Source organism: Egretta garzetta, unplaced genomic scaffold (genome assembly GCF_000687185.1).
Source record: "Egretta garzetta isolate BGI_Z169 unplaced genomic scaffold, ASM68718v1 scaffold289, whole genome shotgun sequence".
NCBI classification, from domain to species: Eukaryota; Metazoa; Chordata; class Aves; order Pelecaniformes; family Ardeidae; genus Egretta; species Egretta garzetta.
Genome location: NW_009260801.1, coordinates 2,297,652 through 2,320,016, shown reverse-complemented (window position 1 = coordinate 2,320,016; position 22,365 = coordinate 2,297,652). Strand labels below are relative to the sequence as shown.

The window sequence follows — 22,365 nt, the reverse complement described above, 5'->3', positions numbered from 1 at the left end:
GACATGAACCCCAGATACTATGGAATTTATGGGACATTGCAGTCACACACATTTTGGTTTGTATTCAGATAAAGGCCCTTATAAAAAAACCAACCAAACAACAAAAAAATCCAAACAAAACCCGAAACAAAACACTAAACCAAATTATTTACAGATTGTGTGTATTTAATTAAAGAGATTGCCTAAAAAACATCTTACTGTTTTTAGAAACCTATGATCACCTAAAAAACACCGTATGTTTTTTAGAAATCTATAGAGGAAAGGCAGTTTGAACAGGTCAGTATGCTGTAAACAAGGCCTGAGGAATTCTGGCAAAGTCCGTACTAAGCACTAACGTAGCTGAAGTGTAAGAAGCGAGTAGGATGAGCAGGGATTATTTTTCAACAGTGGTGGAGCTGTGAATACTTTACAACCTATAGTTCTGGTGGTCAGAAAAATGAGTGTAAAAGTCATGTTTCGATTCAAAAGATTTTCTTCCTTCGTAAGATTCCGTTGTCCTGCCAGTCAGATGAAAATTTTCTGCCTTTAAGAACACAGACACTCACCAGCAAGTTACCTTAGCTGTTTGAATTATTACTGGGTAAAATTATCCCTGATCCTCATTTAGCAAAACAGCATGCTCTAAGAAGAGGTCTAGTGTAAAGTTTTAACCTTGCTTATATAGGAAGCTGAACAGCGTTGAAGCATTTTCAGCTTAGGCAAGTGTTTAACTATTTCCTTCAACTGGCATAGATTAAACCTACACTGAATTATCTCGCTGAAATGAGCAATTTCTTTAATAACTTGGGTTACATGACTAAACAACATGAAGCACTTTAAAATACACACGTGCACTGTGGGGCTCCTCATGTCTCCCTTTAAAACATCTGGTTTGGGGTTGTCTGCTCTGCAGGGTAGTGAATATTCTGGTTGTGGTTTACAACTTTCTAATTGTTAGGAAATGTAACATTATTTTAATAGCTAAAACTGTATTGAAACCAGCATACTTCATAGAGTTACACTGGGCAAAAATATTGGAAGTACCTTAAATTTATCATTAATTTGTCTGTTTGTATTTCCATTGTGTATTGCAGGTAACGTTTCCATTAGTGCTGCTGAGCTGGTGTAATGCAAGGAAGGACACATCATGAAATGGAAACACTATCCTTTTTTCGTCGTAGTAGCTGTATTCAGCCTTTCCAGGTGCCATCAGTTACTGGGGCAGCTCATTCCAGGTAGGTACCTTTTATTCATGTTTTTATGAATCATTTTTATGCTGTCCGTGTGGTTATGTGCATGTATATACCTGAAGTTCTCTCTCCATGTATTAATGTGTGTGTATGTGTGTGCGTAGGTAGGAAATTTATTAGCATATCTGTATATTTAAAACACAGACTTTAATAAGCGCTGTATTGTCTATGCTGCAAGGAGTTGCTTTTCTTGATTGCAAAAGAAGATATAGAAAAGGAGTGGCCTGAAAACATAAGTACAAGAAGGTTAAGGTGGCTATTAAATCATTCCTTTCATTAGCAGTGTTGGTGGAGGCAAGAAATGCAGAGTGCAGAACAGACTTGAATATCAAAGAGAATAGAAAATCCATAGAGAACCTTCCTGAAGAAGAAGGAAAATAGCAGCAACTGTGAAATAGCTGAAATGCAATGTTCTCAGTGAAGTCCTAGAGATCAGGGGTCATCCTGGTGCTTGTGTATGGCATGTATTACTAGTGCAAAGAGGAGTAGTAAGCATGTATGGAAATGGCAGGATACTATCTGACTTGAAATGGAAGGTGGTGGTAAAATAGGTAACCTGTATCACTTGTTCACAGTGGATTTTTACTGAAGTAACATACAGGGAACAAAATCTGTTTTGTTGTGTTGGGTTTTTCTTAAGAGTAAGTCTGTAAAAACAGCTTCTGAGTCATTCTGAATAATCTTCAATATTTGTTAGGAAAAACTCAAACAAACTTTGGTCAGTACTGCTAATAATGTGCAACCTTTCAGTAAAATGTAGGAAAACACAACAGATGTGTAAGACTTGCTGATTTTTGGTGGCTGTTTTTTCTGCTTAGTGTCTGAATAACAACATCGAAGACAATACTGTCTGGATTTCTAAGTTGAATACATTGTGTGTGCAGAATTTTGTGGCTATACAGTTCTTTTCCGTATATCTTCAAATATAGACAACTGAATGAAAAGAGAAAGGAAAAGGTTTTTCCTTTAAGGGTTTGTTGACCAATAATGAATGGTGGTTCATGGAAAGGAAATAAAATAAATTAATTGAAATACTTTTTTTCTTTTTTTCTGGTTTTCTTGGTTTCAAATGTGTTATGTGGGAGATGCTAAAAGGCTCCAGATTAAAGGCAGATGTAAGTTAAAATTATCATTTTAAAAGTTTGACCTTGAACTTCAAACATAATTTCAAAGCAATTTACCTGTCACAAAGACATCTACCACTCTTTTTAAAAGGAACGCCTGCAGATCCAAATGTATTTGCATGATAGCTACCTCCGTCCGCTTGCATTGGTTTCAATTTAGTCATAGTTTTGTAGGCTCTACTAAAAGGGCTGCTTGCATTGTATTACTTTTTCCATCAAATTAGTTTCAGAATAAAATCACAGGTGGCATTTTGACTTTGTCCCTGCTTTGTAATTTTCATCACAGACCTCAGACTTGAACCAAGAGATTACTCTACTTGGCCAGACATCAGCGTGCTCAGCTTCGCTGGCAGGGTGCCAGGAGTGTGATTATCACAAAAGATCAAATAAAGCAGGATTTTTTTTCCTTTAAGCAGTTCATCCATTCATTTTGCTCTTTTCATGTCTTTTCCTTACAAAGGCACGTGTCTCTTTTTTTTTTTTTTTTTTTTTTTTTTTTTTTTAATGCACAGGAAGAAAGAGACCTGTGCAAAATCTCAAACTTTTTCCTCCATTTAATGGGGGGGGGAAGGTTTTTTGGAATTCTGCTGTGTCCATAAAAAATATCAATAGAGCAATAGGTAACAGCTTTTTCTGAGGACTGCTAAAAGCACTAAGCAGCTAAAGCATCTGTGATCACAGTACTACTAAATTAAGTGTGCTATTTTATTTCGGTAAAAACATGTTTTCAAAATAACAGATTCAGTGAAACGATTTTTAGAACATGTTACTGGAAACCTTTAAAAATGAAGTTTCATGGTTTGAATCTCATCAATTCTGTCCTATCTAAAAATTAAAAATTGTTCCAGCTTATTGATGACATAGTTTGTCTTATGAAATTAAAGCTATCAGAAATGTGTTAAAGCTTACCCTCAGAACTGGAATTTTCAACTTCAGTAAAATGTGATGAATTTTAATGGTGGTATTATAACTTTGAAACATTTATTGTAGTTTTTGCTGAATCTTTTCATATATTCCTGTTGAGTCTCACTCTTTTGAATATAGGGTCCACAGGGAAGTACTGTCTCCCCCTTTATTAAAATCACGGCTGAGCCTTTCATCTCATGTCATTACATCTTACCTCTAATTCACATTTAAAATACACTCGCAATTCCACTATGGCTGTCTCCTGAGGCATAAAGTATCTCTGCCTTGGCACATCTTTATTTAATCAGGGGTTGAACATTATCTGGCAAAGATGTGATTTTTCTTTCCAGTTGCTCTGCATATTTAAAAGCTGGAAAACTTGATAGTTGATTTTAAAGAGCACTGATCTAAGAAAACATGGCTTTAACTAATGCTATATTTTGTTTAGATGCATACATTGAGCTCTATGTTTTCAGTTAAGTTATTGAAGTGTTTTAAAGCTACCAGTTACTACATTTGTCAAAAAACCCATAGAACTATAAATTCCACACACAGCAAAAGGTTTTAATAATTTTAACTGAGGGGTGTTTTTTTGTTTTGTTTTGTTTTTTTTTTTAACATCAATAGAATTGAGTGCAAGCTTTCAGATTTGTGTTTGGTTAATAAAGACAGTAGGAGCATTCCTCATGGATTTGGTTGGGCTTGGGCTCAGGCCCTTTACAGGGAGTATTATGGAAGTGCCCTCCATCTGAACTGGAACAGATTCCAGATATGTGGGATCTAGCCAATCCTTGAGCTTTACAGTGATATCCAGACAAAGAAAGTCTTGTAGAACCACATAATGACAAATGTTGAATGTAGATTATTAGTAGGTTTTTGTAACAGAATTCTCTGTAGATCTTGGAGAGAGGACGATGAGGAGAAAACCTCCTTTGAATCCAGAATTTTGAGAAATTTTGATAGAAGTCTGTAGACCTATTTGGTCTACAAATATTATCTGTCAGTACTTGAGCGAAAACTGTTGTTTCACTAGAAAACCTTTAGCTTTCCTTTAGGAGATGCAGATCTGTAACAAAGCATAAGGTGTATAAAACACACATAGTAAAATGTAAATTTGAAAAAGCTATTTCACTAGTTTAATTTTAAAAAAACAACCACAAAACAACTCCTTCTGATAATCATAGAAGCTTACTGAAATCCTGAAGGGAATCAGTCCAGGATTTGACCTCTTCTGGGGTAGACAAGAATATTTTTAATTTTTTTTCCTGTCTTTTTCCTAATACTTCTACAGGAAATACATTCACTGTCGTGGTTTGTTTGCCTCTTTCAACAGGAGACAGTTATTATCCCTAATGAAACTTTTATCAATTCAAATTGTCTTTTTTAACTGCGTCTAACATCCTAAGGTGTAAGCAATCATTTTTTGAATCTGAAAACTCTTACATCTGAGCTTTTCTCAAGTTAATCATAATTTGGTAACATAAGTAAATTGGTGTGAATTTTTTTAAAAATCGGGGTTCACTTTTCAGTACTCAAGACTCTGTGATCTGGCTAGTGAAAACAAGAATTGTAGTTTTCCCTTGTCACCTGCTTCTCAAACTACTGGATCTGTTGTCTGAATATGATACTTCAGGTTTATATGTGTGATTGATAAATTTTGACAAGAAATTCAATATTTCTTTTGTTTCCTTGCAACCTGTGAAGGTACCTTGAAGAAATGGTTCCTAGCACAGAAAGATCTTCATTTGCTGCTTCATAAAGAAGATCACTGTCTTGTATAATGTAATGTGTAGCCGTTCATTCTTCTGTACTTTTTAAGTGCCTGAATGAATTTTCAATGAAATATCCAAAATAAATCTCTCAGTGATCTGAATAAGGCATTGAGTAGTTCAGGCGAAGAATTTAGCTAGCTAATCTTATGGTTGTGCAGGTTTTTCTGAGAGTAATGGTTAAAAAGGAAACGTTCAGCCAAATCAAACCCATAGTTCAACTATTCACTGTTTTTGTCACAGGCTCACAGGTAAAGAGAATTGAATGCTCAAATTCCATGTAAGCCCCTGATTGTGAAGCTGTAAAGGAAAAGTGAAGACTCATTGAGCTAAGGAAATAAAAGTGAATGGTACTCCTTTGATACTTGTCAAAGAGTAGGGCATATGGATTTAAATTCCATCAATTGGGAGGTACTTGATGATAGTTTTCACCCTTTCTGAGCAAGTGATCCAACAGCAGAGCTCATATTTAAAAAAGATGGCAGTTTTGTTGTTTATAATTCTGTATTTTTTTAAAGTTATGTTCATAACTATTTTGTCATGAGCCAGTAAGCATTCTGGAGCACCTGAACAGGAAAACCTAGTTTGTAGGTCATAGGAGATATAAGGCAAAGGATAGAAGCCAAATAACTCAAAACTTATGTAAAGCTACTCCTTCTCAGGAATGGAGCTTTAAGTGCCAGAGGAATGTTAACTCTAAAGACAGAAGGCCTTTAACAGGCCAAATCCTTAAACATATGTCCCAAAATTCCATGCAAATTCCACTTACTATTTCATTAAATCTGAGCCCAAATGAAGATAACCTTTAGCTATTTTTGATTGAAGACATACATATAAATATAAGACTGGAAGTGTGTAGCTCTGATGTAGGAACACTCCTAGAATCATGGACAATATTAGGTTGGAAGGCATATGGAGGTCATTTAGTCTGATATTTTTTCTCAAAACAGTGTTATCTTCAGAGTTAAATTAGGTTGCACGGGGCCATGTCCAGCTGCATTCTGAGCACCTCTAGGGATGGAAATTTCATAACCTGTTTGGACCACTCTCAAGGTGAATTTTTACTTCCATTTTGAGCCAGGTGGAACTTTTTGTATTGCAATTTGTGACCCTTGCATCTTGTCCTTTCACTACACACTTCTGAGTAGAGTCTGGTGCTCACTTCAGCAAAATTTTCTTTAAGTTAGCTGAAGGCTGTAATTAGGCCATTACCTTAGACTGCTGTATGCTAGACCAAAACATTTTCTTTAGCTTCTCCCAGTATCTCATGTGCTCCAGCCCCCTGATCATCTTAGAGGCTGTCTTCTGGGCTCTCTCCCATTTTTCTGTTTTTCTCTTGGAATGAGTGACTCAAAACTAGCTGCGGTCTTCCATGTGCAGACTCATGAATGACAACTGGAGGGAACTAATTACCCCTTGACCTGCTGGTTATTCTCTCTCTAAAGCATCCCAGGATGTTGATATCCTTCCCTGAGTCAAGGGCACACTGCCAGCTCAGATTCAGCTTACCAACCAGGACTACAGATTCGTCTCTGTCACGTTCTTAACTTTCTATCATATAATTTCTACTGTAGAAAGGATCATCTCGGAGGAACTGTTCTGTTGACAAACTGTAGTGGCAAGAAATACCATGTTTTGGTGCACATTCTCTCTTCATTTTGTTTTCACAAGCTTTATGAAATGTCACTCTTGGCCATAAATTATGTTTTTGTGATCCTAATTTAATATAACTGTGACAAATGCATCTCTAAGTGATGTGTAGCAAGCGATGATGATTTAATGTATTGTTTCTAGTTGTAAGTGCCACCAAGTTTGTAGATTATGGAATTCAAGGTCAAATGCAGAGAGAGTAGACAAGCAGTTTAGGCCTTGCTGGGGTCAAGGAACATGTGGAAAGATGTGTTTCTGTCATCCACATTCAATTAAATTGAAGCAGAGAGAAAATAGTCTTCAATTCAGATCTAAAAGAAGAAAAACCAAAAAGACAAACCAAGCACCACTCACATTTTGGTTAGCCCCTACAAAGAAGAGGCTCTATTTAGACAGACTAAGTAAGATAAAAATTAAAAAAGGGAAAAACTGGCATCTATGTTCCTGTAAAGACTGTTTGTGTTCATGTTTGCCTTTTCTCTTCTATCCCTGCAATGTGCATAGGTGATACTGTAACCTCTTGTAGAGAGGAAGCAGGACCAACTGAGATCTAATTTGATCACTCTATATTTGTATGCATGTGTATACGCATTTGTAAGTATATATATAAATATAGGTACAATTATCAGTTAGTAACTCTTAAGACTGAAAAGACATCTTGCCTCATGGAACATTCAGCTTTCTTTAAAGTGTGGGGTAACATACCATCCTTGTAAAATATTCAAAAAACATTTTTTACTAATTTATATTCCTATACCCCAATATTCAGGAATTAATGCTAGATCACATTATGCTATGATACAACATATTTGTTATCAGGGAAACATTATGATATTTCCATGGTATGATATTACCATGTACAATTTCCATTAAGGCTGTACAAACCAGACTACTTAATAACACAAGAGCTAATAATTTCTTGTTATCAGAAAATGGAAACTGTAGTAAATCTTGTATACTGTTTTCAGTTAATTTATCTACATAATGATCATGTAAATCATCTAGTCATTCATCCCTGCTGATAGAAATAAAAATACATAGCTGGTTTTTTTCTTAATTTAGAATATGGTGACTAAATTTGTTCTGACTCTATCAGATATATGCCAGCTGATTTTTACAGTTTTGTCATTTACCCATCTTCTTTACTTTGAATGACATAAACACATTTTCAAAGTACTCGGATTGTTTCATATTTGTTGGCTTTATGGTATGACCTTAGGTTTTTCCTGGTTTGTTTTGTTTTGTTTTTTTTGTGGTGGGTTTTGTTGTTGTTGTTTTGGTTTTTTTTTCCAACTCCTCTCCCTGACTGGGAGGATGACAAAGGTTTGTAATTCCTATTAGTAGAGCTGTTGTGCCTAGAAAGAGGACACATATTAAAAGGGGAAAAAAAAATCCCAGCACGTGCCTTGCCTTCCAGAGATTGTCACTGTGGACACTGAGGTCTTAATAAATAATAAGATTGTCAGCTGTACTTCAATTCACGGCTTCTTTATTAGCCTCTAAAAAGAAATAAATAAAGCATGACGCTTTATTTAATTGTCTGAATAGATGAAGACAAACCAAGAGGCACATTCAGCGGCAAGACACTTAATGAAGAAATCCCTATTTTTAATCTAGCTGTAGAAGACGCAACTCTTCTGCTTTGATGATGTGGCCTTTGTGATGAACCTGGCTGGAAAGCCTCATGTGCTGCACAGTCTTCCTAATTAAGTCATCAAAATGCACTGGAGCAAACTGAGTGACTTGCGTAGACCACTATAAGTAATTTTAGTTCCTCTATTGCTTGGTTAATAGAAAGTGGCACTGTTCTAGATTATGACTGATAGAGGTTAGATGCTACAGCTGCTATTATTGTGCCTGCAGGTAGGCGCCTTTATAAGCTGTTTCTGTGCATGTGTAAGAAGACACACTTTGTTTCCCTTTCTTTTCTCTTACTTTTCAAGGATGCAATCCCAGAGGCATTTCCTCCTTTTTTTTTTTTTTTTTTCCTCTAGAAGCCTCTGTCTGTGATTTTCCTCAATACATACAGATATTCTACTTGTTTTGGGTGCACTGACAGAGCATTCACCAAAACTGATCTCAGAAGTAAGGTTTTGGGAAGGTTGCCTACTAAAATAAATGAAAAGATAAACAAGAAGAAAAAATTTCAACAATGGCAATCACGGTCATATAAAGAAGCTTGAGTGTATATATAATGAGGAGGGAATCAGTTTTTCTGATACGGGCTTGACTGGCAACAGCTAAAGATTTTGTAAACGTATAGATCAGATTCTGAAGCTTTTATTGGTAAAATTGCTGGTGAATACTAGTTTCTTCCTTCACGAATAGTCTTACTTGAAGCTCTAAACTTCTTAGAGACAAAAATACGCTGATTATGAGAATGGCATAATCAGGTCTTGAGTATCTATCATAGACATTACAAACTTATGTTGAAAAGCGTTCCTAGTTTACATAGCTCTGTGATACTCCAAAGTTGATAACAAGGTTACTGTACAGGCATTTGCATACAATAATCTGAGAACGCATTCGCTTGAATTCTTCGTAAAGACTGTGTTTCATGTGGTTAATGGAGAAACTGAATATATTTGTAGATAATATAAATAGAATTTTCACCAGAAGTTGTTCTACCTATATTAAAATTAACAAGAATAACTTTTTCTTTACATAATTCATCAATTATCCTGAGAACAATCTTCAGTTACAAAAGTAGAGCAAAAAATGACATAGTCTCTATTGAATCTAATATTTATTTAGATGATGAATCTGTTAGAGCTTCAAAGCAATTTAATGTCTTTAACATCAATTATAAAACTAATTTCAGTCATATCAGTGAAAGAATGTAACGATTTACAAGGGTGTTTTCACACTTATGACTACTCAAGGGGTTACTGTAGGCATATCTACACTTGCTAATTTATTTTCAGTGCTGTGAAATAGGGTGTCTAGAGATGCTTTATTAAATATTTTAATAAGTGTTGAACATATTGGCACAATTTCTGCCTTGACAAAGGGTGATTTATATGCATACCTGTATCTGCACAGGCAGAAAAAACGTCCTTTTGTCAGAGACTGCCACCTCATTTTTGCACACACTAAACAGGAAATTACTGCCTTTTGTCTCATCTGAATTTTAAACAAAGGTGGATCTGGTGAAAGCAAACAAGTCTTATATTTTAAGCTTTGTTCTCAACCCCAACTGTTAAGTTAGATTGATATTAATGTTATTCTAAGTATTTATACTATATCCATGATGGTGTTATCAGTGCAGCAACACGTAACTGACTAGTTGCTGTGATTCTTTATTCTGACTTTTTTTATAGCATTTTATAAATGTTTAGGCAAATACTTTACTTTTTTCTACAGTTTAAAAAATCACCATATATTATTTTGATCTGGAGAGAAACTTATATACAGCCTGCTTTCAGAGGAGTCAATATTTTGTATTTGATAAATTAAACAGTATAAGGCTGCAGGTACCATGACTTTCAGTGAGTTTCTTTTTTTGTTAACACAGCTAAAATATTTTTCCTACATTAATTATTATACACTAATTGTCAAAATAGCATGTCAAATAATCTATGCATGCTACTACTAAATCAGTCAACTCTCCTTCCTCTGTTGTATAAAAACAAAGAAGCACCATCCTTTACAAATGGCTTTTGCTCAAGGAGTTGTTACAGGGTACCATGAAGATAAAAGAACCCTTAAAAGTGCTGCAAAGCACATCTGGTTAGCCCTTTACTGTTAAGTTTCCATGTTTAGACATTCCTTTAATTACATTTTGGGTGTGTTTTTTCTTCGTCTTTTTTTTTTTTTAATCCCTAACAGTACCCTAAGGGTAAAATTTAATGATATTATTTATAATTTGTTTTTTAAATCAGATCATAAACGACTGACGTTTTAAGCCTACTTCATTTTGACATGCAGCTGAGACAACCTCCAAGGTCACAGTTTTAATATATGAAAATAAAAAGGCAGTTAATGGTACGCAACAAAAAGATGCTTTTTTTTTTTTTCCCCTTTCTCTCTCCTGTCTTTGCAAAATGGATCAGTTATGCCCTTAAGGATTTTATTCACTTACTGTACTCCCTACTCACAGTAAGATTAAATAATTTCCAGTTCACTTTACATCCATCTGGCATTTGAAGATATAAGTGCAAAATTAAAGGTTCTGTTCATGTACAGTACCATTTCCAAAAACATCTTTGTTATATTCACTAGCACTCATCTGAAAACATAGGACCAAACTAACACAGAATTGATCACTTGCATTTTTTTAAATTGCCTAATGTCTAAGTATGTCTTCCTTTAATTGTATGCTACGCTAAAATTTCTAGGATAGCTTAATGCTTGAAATTTGGCACACACTTAGGCTTCATTGCTGATATGGAATGTAACATGTAAACAAGCATCATGGTTTTGAAAGCTGCAGTACCCGTGATCACTTCTATTAATCAGTTTTCACCATCTCCTTTTGCCACCTCTCTTGAATACATGTTTGCTTATATGTGGTGGCTGATAAACTGGATTTTACCTGGCTGTTAAATCAGGACTAAGCATTGTGCTAATTCAGCGTTGGAGTTAGCAGAGGGGTTAGAGCCTGTGGATGTTCACAACTACATTTTCCACTGAGGAAGACTGGTAAGGAGTTTACAGATGTTTACCTAAATCACCTCTCAGTTGCCTATGTTTGGTTGTCCTTAATCTGTTGTCTCCTAATTTGTATAGGGATTCATTATTTTCCAGTTCCCATTGGTTTATTTCCTACATTTTACTCTTTCATTTCCTTTTTTCAGTTGCTTATAACATGTCAGAATTTTATCCTTCAGTTTTTGTTTACAATCTGAAATACCTGTGATTAGCTTTACTGTAAACTTTACTTTTACTTCAGGCATCTTTGCACAAAAAAGCTAACATCTGCTTTTAAATTTCGGTACTCGGGTGTCCTGCTTCTGATATAGCACTCGTGAGGGGTTTCCGTTTTTAAGTTGAAGTTGTTGCAGGAGAGAAAGCTTCTTATGCGTTAACTTCATTTTAGTATTTGGGTTGAACAAGGTGGTTTGCATTGGTCTCATAAATTGATCAAGACAATGTGATACGCAGCACAAAACTGGTGTTTGAATTTGATGGTACTCTGTCCTAAATTTTGAAAATATACAAACAATTCTGAATTTGAACTAAAATGCATGAAACTTAGGACTGGGAAGAGGACAATGATCTCTGCCTACCTTCCTAGTTTATTTTCCATTCTTTTCAAACATATCATTTTCAAAACTTTGCTGTCCTTGAAAGGGCTTGCTACATAGAGAGGTCAAAATGTTAACTTAAGTTCGGCTCTTTCTGGCACTCACACAGCTTACTTGAATTGAGCTCCCTGCTGTCACGGCTAGATTACTTCTGGGACCTGAGCTAGCTTATTTAAAGCTAGCCTGGGACCTTGACTTTACATTGCAGTCTGCTGTTCTTTCACTGTCTGCTGTCTTTATTTCATAGTGCTGCTTTTCTTGTGAGATTTCATGGTGTTTTATCCTATTGTAGACAGTTTAAAAGTTATAGCTCGTAAATGAAATTGGCTTCTAATTCCTGTTTTTTTAGAAATATTCTATTATTAAGGTTTTTGTCTCCCATAGTTTTTGAAAGACTGTGCAGAGGGTTTTTTTAAACTTTTTTAAAAAAATAGTTGTGTGTGCTTTAGCAGGAAAGTCTGAATCATCTAGTATTTCAAAGGAATTAAGTACAGTGGGAAAAAGGATGGTCTGAGGTCAGTTGTAGCTTATAAAGGTATTCAGTCAGTGTCAAGTCTGGCTTTGAGCTCTGGTTTGAAATATTTAACCTTTCTATTACTGCAGAAATTCCAATCAATCTATGTTACAGTCACCTTGCAAGAAATAAGTGAAATCCCTTGGTCAGCATTTGTAGAACAGTCCATTTTGCCAATTCAGAAAGACTGACAGAATGTTGATACTAGAAATAAACCGACTAGTCTATCCTCTTTTCAAAAAAAGACTAAAAGCATGCATGATATATATGGCTACAGTAATAACATGTTTAAAATTCATAAAAGCACGTTTTTCTACATTTTTTGAAACTGAAGGAAGATCTAGAGTAAAACTGTTCCATGCTAGGCTGGTTGTATAAAATTCTTATTCTGATAGTTGACGACACAAGCATTCATGTAAATAACAAAGCATAAGCAATATTTTAATATTACAGTGCCAAAGGAACAAATTCCATTAAAGGCCACAGGGCACTCGCAGTCACCATTAAAACTTGCTAATGAATTGACTTCTGTCAAAGTGAAGAGTTAGTTGATCTGAGCCGTCTTCTACTGAAGCCTTTGTCTTCCTATTTTAATCTTTAATATATGTCTTCATTCAGTCTCATAGAGGTACATCATGTTTCATTCTCCAGCTGTAAAAGACTGGTTTGCAGCCTTTTCTCTGCAGAATTCTTTGTTGCTACCTCATTGATATTTCTGTTTTCTCTATGTTACTTTTGTCTAGGTAGTTTTTTGTTGTTTTGTTTTTTGGTTTTTTTTTAGCCTGTTTATGTAAGTGAGTAAAACATGCAGGAGTAGCACGAAGTTTTTATACTTTTTCAATTATATCTTCTTTTCCTGTTAAGTTCAGTTCTAACCATACAGCAAAGTTCTCGATCACTTGGGAAGTTTATTTCAATTATCAGTAGTGATAAAGCAATGAACTTGACTATATGACGATAGTTCCCAGTATTAGGACCTGCCTTTTGACTAGCTTAATCATTTGGATTGCAATTTTTCATGTTTTCAGTTGAACCAGGTTCATATGTTTGTTTAATGTAAGGGGTTGTTTTGTTTTGTTTTGTTTTTTCAATAAAAGGCCAGATAAAAGGACTCTCTTTTGGCATTATTAGTACATGCTTAACATTTTGAAGGAAGAACTGGAAACTGGCATCTTTTTGTCAGCTCTTTGAAAACTTAACTCAAATCTGCTCCAATTGTATAAGCACATGAAATTATACTCCATAAGGAGAGGCCATTCAGAGTATTGTTGATGTGTCCTAGATGCATTTTGGGGGTTTCCCTCTGTAGTTGTCTGTTCTCTCCCTTTACTAAAGAAAGAATATAGATTTACCTTTGGTCAGATAAATCCCATCCTTGGTGTCTGTTAATTCTCTTTTGGACTGGGCTGCCTCTAGACTAAACAGTGGATATGCTGTTGTTTATATTGTGCGTGTTCATCATATAATTATCCAAATCAGGGATCAAGGCAAAGTGTACTGTGGCTTTGTAGCCCACATGTTCCTGTTTTCTTTCCAGAAAAACCAAAGTCTAGGGTAAAGGCCCTTAGTGCTTGCCTGAAGTACGGGTCAGGCTGAGGATGTATTGCTAGCCCCACTAACTTACACATAGCATAGAAGTCTTCATCAGATTTTAAATGTGAGGCCTTTTCCATTGTCAAGCTGCTGAGAGGCCTAAGGATGATATATTACAGGAAAAGTGCTTTTCCCAACCTATTCTGACAGCAGCTCCAAATTATGCAGAAGGCTTGCAGCTCTAGTACAGGGAGGGGAAGTATTTGGAGTTCACTGGTATTTGCAAAAGTAAGCAGGACTATGGGAACACGCGATATATGTCATGGCATTGTTTGGACACTGTGATGTCAGAAAAGAGGAATTTTTGAAAGCTTTCAGCATCCTTACATGCTCTTGGAAGGGACTCTGGAGTGAGCCTGCTGAAAAGCTTGAAGTGTGAGTCACAAGCTTCAGCAGCTGGGCCAGAGCATCTTGAGTCTCAGAAGAGGAAAGAGTTATGCCTAGAGCTTTAACTCTAGGCATGGTGCCTGAAAGCTCACCAGTCTCAGGAAACATAAAAGCTCAACCATGTAAAGCCCAAGGAAATAAATTAGGGAGTAGTTATGAGGGTCTGAATTCGTTCCAGCTTATGTTAAGTGGAGACACCTGAGGTAGGGCCCCACTGCAGCCAAGGTTGAAGTGGGCTGAATTATTCAGTGGGCTGAATTATTCCTTGACTACCTATGTCTCGCCATTGACTAAAGAAGGAACCAATAGTGATACCTGGTGAGTGTCTGATGTTGGATCACAAGGATTGAGTCCTATTCTCTAATCTAGATACTTACGAGCCTTCTTAGCAAATAATCCAGCTACACTCCCCAGGCTCATAACTGCATTCTCATTTTCTATTGAGACAGGAAACATGTAAGCTATGTAAGAAATAGTAGCAACATAGTGAAGTAGCCTTCACATCACTTGCTCTAGTTTGGATACAGCAATTTTCTTCACACTCCTCAGATGCCTGAGCTTCTTCAGCTTTCAGGCTCTGAGGACAATTCTGAATTGCCTTAGTCTATTTTTGTCCCAGAATGTGTGTGTAGTGAGAGAATGTTTGATTAAATTGTAAACTTTCTTTTTGTGACTACTTTTCTCCTCTTTTTGGGATTAAAGAAAAAAGTGCTTAAGAACGTAGTTTAAGAGAACAACATAGGAACCACCAGAGGAAGTCATTTATTACCAGGCTTTGCTTTGAATAATAAATAAAACATTGGTTCACAGTTTTAAATATGACAGCAAAATGAAATATTGCAGCTAGGTATTGTGATCAATGTCTAGCCTGTGCACTGAAAGACATGTTCTACCATGTGAAAAAACTTTACAGTATTACATATGCAGAAGAAAAGAATAGGAAGAAATTAAGGTTTAACATAGAGTTATTTTACTGACATTTCCCAAATGTAGAGTTGCGCTTCATAATTTGCTTTTAAATAAAAAACCCCAACATCACAACCCCATGTATAATATCTTAGTTTTGCAGAAAGCCAAGTAACCCATTTAGTTTTGAGGTTGAAAACAACAACTGTTTTGAAAGTCTCTTGGCATTTTCTGTTACAAAATATTATAATAAATAGTAAAAATAATAAATAAACAGTAATAAAAATGTGTATGAAAACTCAGCCTTCTTCAGGTTAAGTTTGCATACTTTGATTGCTTCTGCTAAAACAATTAAGCTCTTCCTGGTGGTATGTTTCCATGTGTTTTAACAAGTTTTTACCCCACATACTTGTTTCTGCATGAATTCTGATTGTGCCAGCATAACTGATTGTGGTGTTACAGAGTAAACCAGATCAGCAATATGATTAGTTTACACGGTAGCCCCACAGCCAACTGCTTCATTATACATGAGGTAGCAGCTTTGGAAAGACAGACTGGAGAGCAGGACATGATAACTTTTCTCAGAAGCAGTGTTGTAAGGGGCTGTTTGAATGTGGTGTATGTGAGATACACAGCTTGTTAGAGTTTCCTTGGCAGAGGACTTGGAACAGAACACTCCAGAAGAAAGAACCAACCTTTACTTTTAGACTGTGTGCATTTACAAATGTAATAATTTGGTGGATTCTTTTTTTTTTTTGGTATGGTAGTTAAAAAAAATAATCAGAATAATCTTTAATTTTCAAATGGTATTTTAAATTCTGGTTTGTGCTGCAGTTTTTTTAATCACATTGGTGTTTTAACGTTGTAAAAAATACACGTAAAAAATATACATAAAAATAGGTTTGGGTATGCCTGGTCATATGAAGACTGTTGCTTCAGGGAAGGAGTTCAAAAAAAGGTATGGAAAAAATGGGATTTATAATAATTAGAAGTAACATAGCTAATTTAAAACTGTTTAAACTAATTTAAATTTAAATTCAGAAAGAATACACAGGAAGTACTTCATTTTGCATGCTACTTGAAATTCAAATGTCAATCTATTCATTTCATAAGCATGAAAGTAAACCATATTCCAACTTTACATGCATATCCCAATTCCCTAATTTATAGGACAGGCAGATAGCATTTGCATAATTTTACATACAGGTATTTTACTCCCACAACATTGTTTCGTTTCTTGATACCGTGCTTTTTTAATCTTTCTCCTACGCTCCCAAACAAAGCTGAAAATGTTTAGATCTTCTCAAAATTGCTCAATTCTCACAAGAATTATCAAAGGCCTGTGATATGTATAAAATCCAGAGTTGCTCACTGAAGGGAAATGGAATTTAGAAACCTGATGTTTTCCATCCTTGTTTTTATAAATATTTGGTGTCCTTTGAAGTCTAAAAATATTCAGTGACTTATCCCTAAAATTATTGTGGGACGAACAGAGGTCACAGTCCTTTACAATTAATTGCTACTCATAAATTGGTCTTATCTTCTGATTAATGACTCAACATGTTGACGTTAGTGTTTTATTGCTCCTGCGTTTTTACATACTTTGTGAATTATAGATGTAGTTATCACCCAATGTTGTAAGCATAGTAAAAATATGTGTATTATTATTGCTCTGCTTTTGATACTGCTTATTATACAGACTTCTGCATTAATTCTTTTAGTTCTCTATTATAAAGGCATCTTTAATTTGCAAATACAGGAGCCTGTTGCCCCAGCATGGTTCAGATGTAATCTCTGTGTTAGGGCTGTAATTCAATGTAGCTATTTGCTGTAGCAGTGAGCATCCATACCTAACGTTATGAAATGCCAAATTACTTAGTGATTTCTGAAAATTATATTGCACAATTGAGTCAGTAAATTTTAAACTCTCATTTGAGTAAGGGAGCAATGATCTCAGTTTACATGCTGATAATGAAAAGAAGGAGATGGATGGTTTTCACTATGGACAACCTGCCATTTTTTATCTCTCAGTTGCTATTTTTCTGTAACGGTTTGTGGTTTTGAGTTTTGCTTTTGGGGTACTGAATGCTGCTTCTGCTGGTCTGTTATTAATAGAGCTGCTTAAGACTGTTATTTATGCAGGTGCAGAAAACCCGTCAAGTAATATCTAACTTCTGTGGTGGGCTGAGAAGATTTTGAAGAGCAGAATTTCTGCTGTTCCTATGTTGTGTTCTGTGAAGTAGCTGTGTCCAAATCTTCGGTGTAGCATGCATTGAAAGGAAGAGCAGATTACTTGGACTGTGGAGCCCTGCTCTCTGAATTAAGCAGGGACAAAGAGAGCACAAAACACTTGAGGTTTGGGGCTTACTAGTTAGGGGAAAGGAGAAATAACTAGATAAATAGCTGAGAGGTTTTTACTAAATATGTGTGTGAAATTAAAGAAATGCGGTAACAGAGAGGAGAGAGACTGAATGGTGGAAGTCCTACAGCTTGTATCCTTAGAGCAGCATTTGCGGCACAAGCTCACTACCTGTTAAAGAGAAAATTTAGAGGCCAGTGAGCAATTTTTAGATTCTCCAATAAGAGAATTAAAGCTGTAGCCCAAAGGCGAGAGAAAAGGAAGAAAGGAGCCCGAGGAATAATACATCTACTTTCTAAGAGAAAAATGAAGGAAAAAGAATGTTAACTAAAGGATTCACCTCTGTGTGGTGACATGTCTGGTGACATGAATTAACCTCCCACGTGCCACTCAGGGAGACTTTTTCGTGCTCATAGTGCAATTTGAACATGTCAGACAGCCACTGAGTCTTTCTCAGAAGTCTCTAAAGTCACTGTATCTTTTTAATACTTTTATATCAAAACATATCAGTAGCTCTGGCAACTATGGTACATTCAGACAAGTGTGCAAGAAAATGTACTTCTACATGGATTCCTCAGGAAACAATTTTATTAGTGAGCTTATCTGAATTTATATGAATTCAGAATAGTAAGTTGTGTACTGTCTCAATATTACAGTGATAAGGAGTAGAGAAGTTTAAAAAAAATTATAAAGAAATAGGGGTTAATATTTACTGTTGAACCTACACAGCTATAATATAAGGCCAGCTCAATGCGAAACAAGGCAATGAATGGATTTTACTGTACTTTATCCTTGTAAAAGAAGACCTATTAATTTTGCACCAGGGTCTGGCGTAGAGAAGCTTCTCGCATAATCAAAGGATTATTACTTAGGACAAATAGATAAACTGATTGGTTGCAAGGAAGTCAGATATAATTTCAAAATGCTTCCTTTTTATTTTATTTTATAGTCTGGAATGGTCTGGAAAAAACATGTTAGGGTGCTTCTAATGTAGAATGCTACAAGATAAGGATTAAGTTTCCTCTTGCTTGGAATTTTGAATTTTAGGGGATTTATTTTAATTTGAAATGAATTTTTATAGTGTTGATATACAATTACTTTTCTTCATGCAGTTCACAACAGGAATCTTTGGCAGATTAAGAGAAAAGTAAGTGGTCTCTGCGCACGGATGTATAACAGATAATATTGCCAAAGTCTATGTATTACCGCATATTTGTATTGGTAATGAAACAGCATATGCACACAGTTTTCCATTTGGGGAATAGATGTTGGTTGGAGGAGAGTCCCCAGATATGTGAAATACCCTAACCATCATAGTTTAAAATTACACCTTTTATATTATCTTCTCCAAAAGGACCATTTCTTTGCTTCTCCTTAAGTTATGGATCTTTCTTTCACATGCAGTGATGCTACCTTTATATTCAATTTTTCTGGTTTATACATTTTCTGTTCTTTCAGGAGCTCTTTGCTTAGATTAAATTGTATTTGAAAAATTTAACATAAGATGTAGGCATAACAGAAAACTCATGTTGACTATATTAAAAATTGCCTTTTTTTAACCACATAAAAATCACTTCTCATGGGAGATGTCAGAGAAAAGAGCACATCGTTTCTTAATACAGGTCTCAGAAATAATACAAAACAAGTTGATCCAGTGCACCGGTCAGAGATGCACATGAACACTGTTCTGATTACAGTGTTCTGATCCACTCTTCTCAGATCACTATTATAAAGGGCCATAGATGTGTTCTAGCATTTTCCACATCTAGAGGATGAATTATGTTGGAATTAAAATAACTTAACGCTGGGTTAATCTTCTGAAAGTGAACATCGTGGAAGTATTGGAAGTTTATAAATAAGCAAACATCTTATTCTATCCTACATAACAAATAAATATTTTCTTAGCCCTCATATGGATATATTTTTGAAGGAACTGAATCAGCAATGAGGGAAACTTATGGGTCAGAAAATGAGTAAAATAAGAATCCATTATAAGTGCAACTCTTTTTACCTAAAGTCATGCACATTGAAGTCTGCTGTTAAAGCAGTGCTGTCTGCAATGAAGACCCTCATGAATCTTCACCCAGCCAAGTTTCTATCAGATTATACCAAGGTTGACTCCCAAGATAGCTCAGGGTTTTACAGCATGACTCAGCAGGACGCTGTTGTGAGATGGAGGTTGAGAACTCTGTTTCCTGACCTTTTCATATAAATCACAATTATATAAATCACAGTTTTCTGATAGACTAGGAAACCAAGAGCAAACTTCAGAAAAGAACTCAGTCTAAAAGATACAAAAGTATGGGATGAGCAATTTTTGGTTTTATAGACTATAGTAGCGAAATGAAATTAGTTCAGATTGGGGAGCTGCCAGATGTAATTGTATATATCAACGGAGAAAGCACTCTCTATCTTGGCTTCCTAGTAAATGCAGTGAGGGATAAAGAAGAGGCAGAAAAGAATAAAGAAAGGTCTTTTATCTGGACACTTGCCAGCTGTGGAGGAAGCAAAATACAGTGGAAATGTATAAAAACTGATTTACAGAAGGTAGCGGTGAAGTGCTAGGTAATAACAAAGTAATATTGATCACTCAAGCTAAAAGCAGGAAAGACTTGGATATGAAAAGGAGATCTAAAAATGTGAGAACATACCATCAATTACTTTTATATATCTATTTCTAAAATGTTCACTGATATATAATCTATATGGTTGTTTTAAAAATATATTTTATCGCCAATTTGAGGATTCAGAATGTGTTCCACTATGATTCCTGTTAATACTGTCCTGGCACAAATTTCTTACAGTCAGATAACTGATCCCAGTCTATAGACTAAGCTACCTAATTACTTTGGTTAAAGGTGGGGGAAAATTGGCATATTTGTAAATGTTATCTGTCATACAGCTTAAGTCTTATCCTTGTATTCTTTCAGTCCACTGAATCAGTGTGAAGTCACCATATGAAAGGAAATCTCCTTTCAAAATATATTAATGCATTATTCATGTTATCTTAATATTCACATTTTTTCCCCCAGAAGATATTAAAACACAGTAAAATGACAAGGCATGTACAGGCACTTTCTGTTCAAGTTAGATCCTATGTACTTCAATGCATGTGCAACATAAATCAGAACACGGTGCCCAGTGTATGTTTTTGAGGAAATTATGGTTGCATCAGGTGACGTTAGAGAGTGTGTGTGTATGTATATATGTATGTGTACACACATGTATGTGCCAGTGCTCCTGGACACCCAAGAGCTAGGCTGGTTTTTTGCAAGGAAACCAAGTTTATGCTCCATCTTGATGATATAACCAGCTTGTAGACAGTGTGGACCATCTCAGGATTGTAGAATAGTTCAGGCTGGAACAGCCTTGGGAGGTCACTAAGACAACCTCCTGCTCAAAATGGGGTCAGCCACCAGGTCGGGCCAGTTTGTTCGTGTCTGTGTGCAGTTACTTCTTGGAAATATCCGAAGACTCTGTGCACAGTCTGTCTGGGCAACCTTCTCTGATGCTTGACTGTCCTCATGGGGAGAAACATTTTCCTTATATGCAGTCTGAACCTCTTTTCTTTCAGTCCTTGTCTGTTTTCTCTCATTTTCCCTCCACTGTAAAGGACTTGCCACCTTCTCAATGGATCGTGATTTTGTTGTGGTTTAACCCGGCAGGCAGCTGAACACCACCCAGCTGCTCGCTCACTAGCCCCCCTCCCCAGTGGGATGGGGGAGAGAATCAGAAAAAAAAAGTAAAATCTGTGGGTTGAGATAAAGACAGTTTAATAACATAATAAGAATAGTAAGAGAATATACAAAACAATGATGCACAGTGCAATTGCTCACCACCTGTTGACCAGTGCCCAGCCTGTCTCCGAGCAGTGATCACTTTCCCCTGCCAAATCCCCCACAAGCCTGATGTCTATGGAATGCCATATCCCTTTGGCCAGTGGGGGTCAGCTGTCCTGGCTGTGCCCCCTCCCAGCTTCTTGTGCATCTGGGAGAGCAGGGGAAGCTGAGAAGCCCTTGGCTGGTGTAAGCCCTGCTCAGCAACAACTAAACCATCAGGGTGTTAGCAACATTCTTCTAGTGTTAAATCTAAACCACAGCACTATGCCAGCTACTAGGAAGAAAATTAACTCTGTCCCAGCCGAAACCAGGACAGACTTTTTTTTGTGTTACCAGCGTGATAATGTAGGTTCATCTGTAGTGTCAGAAAAAAATGTTCTGTAGCATTTACAATAGCAAGAAGAATCAGTTGAATGCTTTTACTGATAATTCTTTCTAATGTTTAAAGAGAAACTTGTTACCTGGCGTATCAAAATATAATTAGTGGTCTCATACAGTCATTCCAAAGTGGTACCATCATATTTCAGAAAGATAGTGATACTTTGTTAGTGACTAATCCATATTATTAATAAAAAAGACGTACAGTATGTTTGGGTGCTGGTCATATTGTGAAATACTGAAGTATCTCAATCCATGTTATTTTTTCATTAAAATAAATCAAGGAAATGTAGAATTACTACTTAGCTACCATGACCCACTTTCTTATATTCATGCTGGAAAATTAATTGGGTGAAATACTACCTCTTTCAGTTTACCTACTGTGGCCACTCTACTGTACAGGGTGGAGAAAGGCTGATGGCTTTTTTATCTGTTACTTTTAATTCTAGGACTTAAAAGGAGATT

At 35.9% G+C, this 22,365-nt stretch overlaps 1 protein-coding gene across 1 annotated transcript in view; it reads left to right on the top strand.

Annotated features, from left to right (window-relative positions):
• Positions 1 to 1,126: 1,126 nt before the first annotated feature.
• The window catches only part of ROBO1 (roundabout guidance receptor 1), a 659,248-nt gene continuing 638,009 nt past the window's right edge, over positions 1,127 to 22,365 (top strand). Inside the window, exon 1 of the mRNA XM_035902213.1 lies at positions 1,127 to 1,214. Within this exon, the coding sequence (XP_035758106.1) occupies positions 1,127 to 1,214 (88 nt within the window). The remainder of the gene's footprint in view (positions 1,215 to 22,365) is intronic.